Source organism: Pipistrellus hanaki, assembly GCF_964339955.1.
Source record: "Pipistrellus hanaki genome assembly, chromosome: 6".
NCBI lineage: Eukaryota > Metazoa > Chordata > Mammalia > Chiroptera > Vespertilionidae > Pipistrellus > Pipistrellus hanaki.
In genome coordinates, this window is record NC_140508.1 from 19,798,646 (window position 1) to 19,808,547 (window position 9,902).

General features: G+C 41.7%; 1 protein-coding gene across 5 annotated transcripts; it reads right to left on the minus strand.

Annotated features, from left to right (window-relative positions):
• Window positions 1–3,242: 3,242 nt before the first annotated feature.
• MGME1 (mitochondrial genome maintenance exonuclease 1) lies at window positions 3,243–9,898 on the minus strand. Of its 5 annotated transcripts, none has more exons than XM_084887659.1 (6): window positions 9,846–9,898; window positions 8,246–8,326; window positions 7,512–8,090; window positions 6,258–6,474; window positions 4,743–4,875; window positions 3,243–4,381 (listed from the first exon to the last, which is right to left on the minus strand). In XM_084887659.1, exons 3-6 carry the CDS (start codon window positions 8,023–8,025, stop codon window positions 4,220–4,222), a joined length of 1,026 nt encoding a protein of 341 aa, XP_084743785.1. In that variant the 5' UTR covers window positions 8,026–8,090; window positions 8,246–8,326; window positions 9,846–9,898; the 3' UTR covers window positions 3,243–4,219. The 5 variants fall into 5 exon arrangements, with proteins under 5 accessions (XP_084743785.1, XP_084743782.1, XP_084743783.1 ...); XM_084887656.1 differs by having other exon boundaries at window positions 9,683–9,886; XM_084887657.1 differs by lacking the exons at window positions 8,246–8,326; window positions 9,846–9,898 and adding an exon at window positions 9,728–9,816.
• Between the last annotated feature and the right edge of the window lie 4 nt (window positions 9,899–9,902).

Consider the following 9,902-nt stretch of genomic DNA (forward strand, 5'->3'; position numbering starts at 1 on the left):
AAAGATGCGTGCAGGTGTACTCATTTGATGCTGGCGGTTAACATTTATTTTGTTCCCATGATGTGCCAGGCGCAGTCCTAAGTGCTTACATCGCTGTACTGCTCTATTATAATAGTAAGTACTATATTTCTCCCCAATTTACAAATGAGGAAATCAGGCACAGAACGGTCTGATAACTTGCCACAAGGTCACAGAGCTATTAACTGGCAAGAGCCACAATCGACATCTTGCTTCCACCACGTTGCACCTGCCTCCTGAGTGCCAGGAAACACGCACAGGAGGGTGTTGTTCACTGCACCACTGACTATAGTAGCAAAACATTGTTAGTCAGCCTGTCAGCCCACTGGCGAGAGAGACAATGAAGCCTGAGGAAATATAGATTTGGAAGTGGTCACCTCACGAGATCTCAAAAACAAGTGGAGATAAAGCAAGTGAAATAAAAAAACACCGAAAGTACAACCGTGTATTTTTCATGGAGACCAGCACGGGTCGTAAAACTGTAAAAGGATATACTGGAAAGATACCTTCCAAATGTATGATGGTGTTTATCTCAGGGGAGAGAAATGGGATTAGGGAAACAAAGGCAAGGACTTCTCTGTGATGATCTATTAAAAACTCCTCTTCCTCACTCTTTTTTAACTTTTTAAAATTGATTTCAGACAGGAAGGGAGAAGGAGATAGAGACATCAATGATGAGAATCATTAATTGGCTGCCTCCTGCATGCCTCCCTCCCATAGGTCAAATATAAAACCATGTGCCCTTGACTAGAACTGAACCCAGGACCCTTCAGTCCACAGGCTGATTCTCTATCCACTGGGCCAAACTGGCTAGGGCCAACCCCTCTCCCCCCAATCTTTTTTTTTTTTTTTTTTTAATATATTTTATTGTTTTTTATTTTTTTTTTAATAGAGGGAAAGGGATAGAGAGTTAGAAACATGAGGGATAGAGAGTTAGAAACATCGATCAGCTGCCTCCTGCACACCGCCCCTCTCCCCCCTCCCCCACTGGGGATGTGCCCGTAACCAAGATACATGCCTCTGACTAGAATCGAACCTGGGACCCCTCATCCACAGGCCGATGCTCTATCCACTGAGCCAAACCGGTTTTGGCTCCCCCAATCTTGATCATAAAGGAACCCCTAACCCAGAACATCATTTTATGATTGGATTCATACATGCATTCCTCAAACCTAACCACTGTTATTGTCAAGGCAATACTCAATCAGGGAGCTCTCCCCAGAGATTCTCTCAAGCTCCCTTCTATAATATAACTTTTATTTATTTTTTAAAAAAATATATTTTATTGATTTTTTTTGAGAGAGGAAGGGAAAGAGTTAGAGAGCTAGAAACATCTATGAGAGAGAAACATCAACCAGCTGCCTCTTGCACACCCCCTACTGGGGATGTGCCCGCAACCAACGTACATGCCCCTGACCGGAATCGAACCTGGGACCTTTCAGTCCGCAGACTGACGCTCTACCACTGAGCCAAACCAGTTTCGGCTATAGTATAACTTTAAAGGTTCACAGGTTCCGCTTCCAGCATCAGCCCATCTCTGCTTAACCTGAAGGCCTCAGAGGCTGCAAGGAAGGGAGGGAGGCAAGGAGAATCAGTTCTGCCGTGTACTTAGTAATTATTGGTTTAAGACAGTGTTTCTCTTTAGGGTACAAATTCCAAACACTTTAGTATTTATTTAAAAAAAAAAACAGTTCCAATTATTTCCTTGCTTCACTTTTTTGTGTGTCTGGGAGACGGAAGATAGGGCAGGTTATAATAAAATGTTTAATCGCTTAGCCCTCTCCAACTCCTTTTACTAGTAAAGCTGGTAGGCAAATTGGTTACCTGGTAACACATTGACTTATGATTAAATCCTCTTCCTGTGTTTACCAGCGTCAACAAATATAAAACCATAGGTCATATGTTCACTCATTTTCCTAGAACTATTAATATAATGGGTTTATAGAAAGAAGTTAATGTTCTCAGATTAACAGGTATTAATGGCTCTGAACAAGAGGCCACGTCTGAGGGGGGAAAAAGTAGTTTTATTGATTTCAGAGAGAGAAATATCAGTAAGAGAGAATCATGGGCTGATTGCCTCCTCCACGCCCCATACAGGAGATTGAGCCTGTAACCTGGGCATGTGCCCTGACTAGGAATTGAAATGTGATCTCTTGGTTCATAGGTCAATGCTTAACCACTGAGCAACACTTGCCGGGCTGCAAAATATTGACTTAGTACCTACCAGCTTGGAGCTTTGCCAGCTTCATTAAATGCAGTCTTATTAAATGCATTAAGCAAATGTAGAATCGCAGAACGAAATGCAGCTTTAAATCTAATGGACTATCTCAAAGCTGTCTATAAGATTATCTTTTATACTTCTATGAGGTAAGCCCCTTCAGAAAAGAATACTTTAAAAAATACTTTAATTACCTCAAATTGGAGACTCTCTCATTTCAAATCCTGTTTCATTTCACAATTTCTTAGAATAGGTAGCAATCAAAAACTAGTAATATACATGTTAATTCTTTAAAAAGCTGATTCATTTAGAAACTCAGATTTGGCTTTCTCCTCTTATGCCTTGGTGGTGAAAATAACTTTTTTTCCTTATCAACATTTCCTTCTCAAAGGATTGAGAATTCTTTAATTGGTGAGATCTGAAAATTACCAGGATTGTAGTGAGAAATTGGGGTACCCTTATGTGGTTCAGGGAAACCTACTCAGGGATTTACCTTCACGTTCTATCAACCATGTCTTCTTGGTCAGACTGCAAAGATCTTTATGGAACTTTTCACACCACCACTAGCTTGGGCCAAAGTGAATTTATGTTAACCCAACAGAACTGTATTAAAATGAAGGCTCCTTGGATCTGGTTTCCTGAATCCCAGGGTAAAACTTATTAGAGCAGCATGTGAAAAAATCTGCTGGTACAATTTTTAATTTTCTCCCTTGATGCCTGACCTTGGATATTACAGGTTACAGGAATATATGCTATTTTAAAAAATGTAGATGTGTATAGTCAATAAGTGATCACACACAAACCTCCTCTCTCCCAAATGAACCTTACTTTCCTTGACAGGTGACTGATTTGGGACACCTCCTTATATTCATTTACATAAAACATAGACCAAAGCAATTGGGCCAGTGGTATAATTCTGAATATAAAAACAAAGTCTAAACATTTTCCAGGTTTGTGAAATTAACCTATAAAGAGAAACTAAAACAAAACCAAACCAAAAACTTCATTATTTTACTCACATCTTGTATTTTATTTGTAATTATGGCTAATGAAAGAAACAAATTAATTGTAGCATACTATGATTTTAAAATAGTAACTAACTTAAATGCTAACCCCCTTCATAAAACAGGGACCCATCCCCCAAGGCTATAACGGGGATTTACTTGTTTCCCAAACCCAGTGACAACTAATAGTTTTTATTACTTATCAAACACCCCCCCAAAAATATACTGTCTCCCACAGCTGAAAAACTCCACAAGTGATACATTTTCTCTATGGACATGGTTCAATTACTCAAAGCAGAATGTAACTAAAATACCTACAATTACCTCTCAGGGTTATTTGGTGGTATGCCAATGATACGGTGAATATGCTCCGTCTTTCCCCAGCGCAGTATTTATCTGAGGCTAAGGAGTCACATATTTCTTTTTCAAATATGTTAAATGGAAATTTTCTTTCCCAAAGAAATAGAGAACCACAATATATAAAGCAAGTTCTAGGAAACTGTGCTGGCAGTAGCAGTTGGCTGACGTGAGCTCCTTCTCCACATACCCTGGGACTACCATGGGCCCTTCCCTTCTGGCGTAACCCTGGGAAATGCTTGGCACGCCAAGCCTCATTGCCCTCCAATTTCTTAAAGAGTGGGCAGCCTGCCCAGGACACAGAGGTCCCATGGGGTCCAAGAGCCACCACCACTGTGCCAATCCTGGCTGACCTTTTTTTTCAAGTAAATCATAGTCAGAGGTAGCATGGCTGATCTTTTGTATGCTGAAGTCCAGTGTTTTTTTTTCTTTTTCTAAACTTTCCTGGCTTTTCAGTCCTTTTCTTTTTTATTGCAATAAATTTTAACAAATTAATACTTCTGCTTTGTGTTAATGCAGCTCGCAGAGCCTGTGGGACCTCCATCTTAGGTCACAGTAAACAGCACTATATTTTCCCAAAAGTGTGAGAAAGTGCTGAATATTTCCAAAGAGCATCCTGTCCCTAATCTGGTTTCTGAATATTCTGGTTCTTTTCCTTTTTTGTATATTCTCCTAGTCGAAGAAGCCACTTTGCCCAGTACTGGGAACACAGCTCTGTGTCCATGAAATGTGGGTGGGCAGGGGATCCATCTTTGTAGGCCACAACAATTAAACCACACCGAACCTAGAAGAAACACAATAGGGTGAGAGAGCTTAGGTTAATTTCCTTCTTACTTCAGGGCAAATTTAGAACAAAACAATCTACAGTAACATCTGCTAACTCAATTTCTAAGGTGGGCTGATGAAAGACCGCACCAGGATACACAAGAACACAAAGATGACAGATAACACACTGAAGAATGGACTGCCATCATTAAAGAACTATTAACAACAGCAGCAAAAAGCGCAGAAGGGGAAAGGTGCTTTTTAAAGTGGCAGATAGACAAGGAACAAAGCAAACAGTGGGCTACAAAGAGTATAAGAACCACAGTGAGTTACATAGCTTTAAACAAGTGTTGCTTTAAGCAGAGGTTCAGTGTCCTGACCTGAAAGCTATAGTTGGCATCATGGTTTATGGCGCCCATGTACGCCACAACCTGCAGCGGATTGTCAAATGTATTTCGGATAAGAGGTTTTGGTTTTTCCGATGTTTTCCAATCAATCACACACAGGTTGCCTCTAAAGAGAAACCAAAGAAAAGTCTTTGTAGGTAATAGTTAAAACTAAAAAACTCTACTAAGTTAACCCTCTTACGTATAATTTACTACTTGTCAGCCAATGATTGTTGCTTCTATTCTTCACTTGCCAAAAAGCTGAGCTTTACCTCTGAGGATTAGAAAGATCTGACATCTTTTTGCTTTGAGCCCTTTATTCAGTAAATGAGCCTGTCAGGAGTTTGATGAAAATGTTTCCTAAATTGCACTGGTGACATCTACAGGTGCAGGCCCACGTGGGAGAGCTGGGAAACAACTTTTCCAAAGTTTCTATAGACTCTCCAAATACCTTGGGACCTCCAAGGCCTCCTTTCCTTTAACGAGTGACAGGGGAATTGAAGCTACATCTATTATTACCTTAGTTGATTTTGCTTCAAATGTATATCACAATGAACCACCACAGACCAGTAGAAAGTCCTCATTATAAAAGACTAAACAATCTGGAGCTTTAGAAATTCTCTTGCTCAAAAACCAAGGCTGGGGTTCAAATCCATTAACACTTAAAAAAATAAAATAAAATAAAATATCTATCTATCTATCTATCTATCTATCCATCCATCCATCCTGGCCCTAGCCGGTTTGGCTCAGTGGATAGAGCATTGGCCTGCAGACTAAAGGGTCCCAGGTTCAATTCTGACTAAGGGCACATGACTGGATTCCCGGCACGATTACCCTCCCCTCCCCCGCCCCTGGTCCCAGGTAGGGGGCCTGAAGGAGGCAGCCAATCAATGATTCTCATCATCATAGATGTTTCTCTCTCTCTCCCTTCCTCTCTGAAATCAATTAAAAAAAAAAAAAGTCCTGTCCTAGTCGATTTGGCTCAGTGGATAGAGGGTCTCTCTTTCCCACTCCCTTCCTCTCTGAAATCAATAAAAATATATTTAAAAGAAATCCTGTCACTGGTTTTTTTTTTTTTGTTTTGTTTTGTTTTTAGCCAGTTGGCATGGCTAGCAGATCAAGATGCTATTTTTAGGGGAACATGAAAGAAAATCCAGGAATCAAATTTGATCTCATGGCTGATACCTGGCGTGGGAGGAGGGGAGGAGAACATGCTGGAAAACAGGCCATCCTAGGGATATTAAGAAGTTATCTTAAAAAAAAAAAAATAAAAAGGAAAAAAGTTATCTTTTCTCCATCAAACATTTTGATTTTGGAAAACAAATTTACCAGGATTATGTAGCTCTTCCCTCTGTATCCATCCTTACCCAATTCTTTTACCTAGCACACAGGTTTTGACTTAACAGAGGCTGTACCTTGAAGTAGGAGCTAAGAGGAAAAAGTAGGCACCATCTGTCCCACCCTATATAATTCACCTATATACTTCCATAAAAACAATCTAATACTTACTGATACTCAGCCACACAGTCCAGCAGACCTACATACTTTAAGGTCTCATGTTGAACAGCACTTTCAAGAGCTTGAACTCCACTGACATCTTTCAAAATATGCTGGATGCTTTCGATGTAGCCAGACGCACGGTTCTCATCTCCCTCTTTTAAGTTCCCCTGGGGTGAAAGTATGCTTTCCAAGGCTTCATGGAACTGTTTCCCTTGTAAAAATAAGTCTAACAAAAAAAAAAAAAAAAAAAAAGAGAAAAGGAAAAACAAAGAGACCAAACTAGTACTAAAAAACAAGTACTCTAAAAAATTCTGTTACAAGATTTACTTAATTTTCTTTAAAACACATGTAATTACTTGTTTAACATGTGTGCACACATGCATGTTTTTTTCTAAGATGCTTCAAAATAATTGCATTACTCTTAAAAAAGTGCTTGGGTACCATCACTTGGGGTAGATATACTGCTTTCTCGGAAGCATAATCAAGGCAGTTGTCAGCAACTGGTGGTCCGCGGACCACTGGTGGTCAGTGGGGTCCAAAAGGTTGGTGACTGCTGGTCTAAGGAATGATCAATATAAAACTTAGCTTTAAGAAAAGACAACTACCCAGTCCTGATGAGATCAGTTAATTCACCTGTGCAATGGTCTTTCCTTTTTATCTTGCTTTTGAATTGAATCTTGTTTAAAGAAAGTTATTCCTTTCACTTGTCTAGTAAATTAGGAGTTGAAGGCTAAAGTTTGTTTATTCTCAGTTCGTAATCAAGAGCATCTGATTATCTCAATTTACCAAGATTTAAATACTGATGCTGTGTTCTGGCTTACTGTTTTAATTTCATTAGTGTGGCTTGTCAGTCTACCTTGATAAGTAGAACAAAGAGTATTTACTAGATTCTGAACAGAATGCCTAGCAAACAACTAGAATTCCATTATCAGGTGATTTTCTTCCATAATCAAAAGAAGACAGGCAATTCTAACACTTAAGTTTGTAGCTTATAAAATAAATGTTATACATCATTTTGTCAAAATACTTGATCTCTACGCTCGTTTCATTTGTGAAATGGGGACAATAGTATCTATGCTTTATAGAGTTGTCATGAGGATTAAGTGAGTTAGACACACAGTGCTATTTAAAGCTAATTATTATCTGAAAGTAATTCCTCACTAGTTAAGATTAAAAACCCCCCACAAATTGAAAAGAATGACACTAGTGCTGTATATTCTAGAAAACATAGTAACAATATAGAACCAGGATTAAGAAAATTACCTGAAGTATACTCCGCAAAGCCATCCTCTCCCAGTTCCAGAATCATCCGCTGTTTCCACCTCTCCAAATAGAAAATCTGTTCTGATGTCATGGTCTGCTGTAGGACCCGGGTCACACTTGGTATCTTATTCCTTTGCAAAGGGATTTTCAAAGGAATTGTCGCACCACCTGTAGTATTTGGCTTTAAGCTTCTCTGTGGATTGAAGAGAGGAAACCAGTTTCCTGGAACTCTTGCTTCCTCATCTTGCTTTGGGGGCTTACACTTACTCACAGGTCCATAGAGTAAAGAATCTTCCTCGAATAATGATTCTGGAGTCTGAGCAGGGCCTCTGAATGACAAGACAGACTGTACTAAATCAGAGTACTTTTCTTGGTTCACCTCTTCATAAGGGTTCACTTTTTTCTTCCGGCCACATAAATAAGAGGAAGTGGAGAAACCCAAATGTGGGGATAGTTCTACAGAAAATCCCTTTGAACTTTTAAGCTGCCTGCAGATGGTCTGAAATGCCTTCATCTTTAGACTTTTCACTTCCCTCTAGTCTCCTTGCAATGCGGAGGGTCTTTTTAATTTTTGCATTCCTATTAAAGAGAAAAGTGGTGTTAGGTGCCAAATTATTTTAACTATCAATGTGAAAGCGGCATCAGTATAATACTGCACATTTAAAAGCCTATTCAAAAAGCTTTTGCAACATGCTCAGACACAACTATTTCCAAAGAAAAGCCCCTGTCAATACCTGAAGGACCAGCACCTACTAAATTCGAAATAGCAGCTTGGGCAAGACTTCTCCAATATTCTATCTGAAGAAATGTGATGCCTAGGAACAGAGAGAGGAGTGTGAGTCAAGAGAAAAAAACAACTCTAGAATCCATCCTGTAATAGCCAGGAGTCACAGTTAACAATTAACCACGGATCCTTAATATCAGATTCTTTGCTAAGTATTCTGTGTGGAGATTTCTCATTCAACCCTCACACCCTGTAAGGTGGGTACTACTTCCACCGTTTTTTACAGAAGTGGAAATCAAGCTTCTGAAGGTCAGGTCAGGTCCCAGCTGGTAAGCACGGCAGTCAGCAGGGAGCACCTCTGTGATCCCCATAAATCAGCCTCCGGTAGTAGGCAGTGAAGACAGACATGAACAGAGCAAGGACCATAGGCAGCTACAGAAGGTCACCAGGGTGGAAAACCCCAGATATCTATAGTAAGGGATAATCACTCGCCCCCAGGGTGACTTTCCTTCCCCTAGCAAGAAGCTGGTCGAGTGGTTTTGATCTCTCTGACCTTTCCTCCCTAGGAGAACATCTATGCCTCAATTGTATTTCAGCTCCAGGTCCAGAAAAGCAGCAAAACCAGACCAGCGACCTCCTCCCTCCCACACCACCCCCTACTCAGGGCCAGCTGCATGGCATAATAACCCCTACCCTGGGACTGCCCAAACAACCAGTGAAGACCACAACCCTGAAAGGACACACCTAGAAAACTAAGGAATATCCTATTGAGGTCTTCCCCTAAAATCTCCACATTAAAACCGTTAGCTGGAGGACCCAATGTGCTCCCCCCCCCCCCCCCCCCCCCCCCGGCACCTAGCCATTAGTTCCCGAACTTCCAAGCTCCAAGGGCCCTTCCTTTTTTTTTTGTTTTGTTTCGTTAATCCTTCCCCGAAGATATTTCCCCATTGATTTTTAGGGAGAGTGGAAGAGAGAGAAGACACGTGAGGCTGGCTGACTCCGGCCTAAGCCCCGATCTGGGCTGGGTTGGGGAGGAGCCTGCAATGGAGTTCGGCCCTTAACCGGAATCCAACCGGGACGACCGCAGGCCAAGGCTCTATCCCCTGAGCAAAACCGGCTAGGGACAAAGGCCCTTCCTTTTCCTCCGTAACAGATTCCCTCAGACCACCTCTTCTACCAGCTACTTTTCCGACCTCTGTGATTTACCAAATAAATATTCTCTTTACAGTTTGGGTCTTGGCTCCGAATTCTTTCTAGCCAAAATCCAAGTACCCAGGTTGCTGCTGGAGGGTCGGTCTGAGCCCAGGGGTCGGACTCCTGGAGCCATTAACAGCCGCCTACAACAGAACCATGTTGGCGGTCAGAGTGCAGTGGCCCTTACGGTGGGAGTCAGGACTAGGGAGGAGGCGGCTTCACCAGAAGCCTAGCCCAGGGCAGGGGTAGGTACCTCAACGGCCACCACCCTTCGCTTAACTCCCACGTAGCTAACAACCTCCTCTTCGGACGCGTATCCTTATCGTTCCCGCGCTTAGTTCTCGAATTAGGCTTCCGCCCGGCCAAGGCGGTCCCAGCATGCACTGCGCACGCCCCGCCCCTAGCCCTTGGTTCACCTCCATAAACACGCGATTCTCCGAGAGTGCCGCCCAGACTCCACCCGCCCCCGTCAG

Excerpts from the sequence above, each read along its gene's own strand:
- MGME1 (XM_084887659.1), bottom strand. The coding sequence starts at position 8,025 with ATGAAGGCATTTCAGACCATCTGCAGGCAGCTTAAAAGTTCAAAGGGA. Across the intron at positions 6,475-7,511 it reads CTTTGCGGAGTATACTTCAG|ACTTATTTTTACAAGGGAAA; the intron begins GTAATTTTCTTA and ends TTTTTTTGTTAG. Across the intron at positions 4,876-6,257 it reads GACTGTGTGGCTGAGTATCA|AGGCAACCTGTGTGTGATTG; the intron begins GTAAGTATTAGA and ends GTTTCTCTTTAG.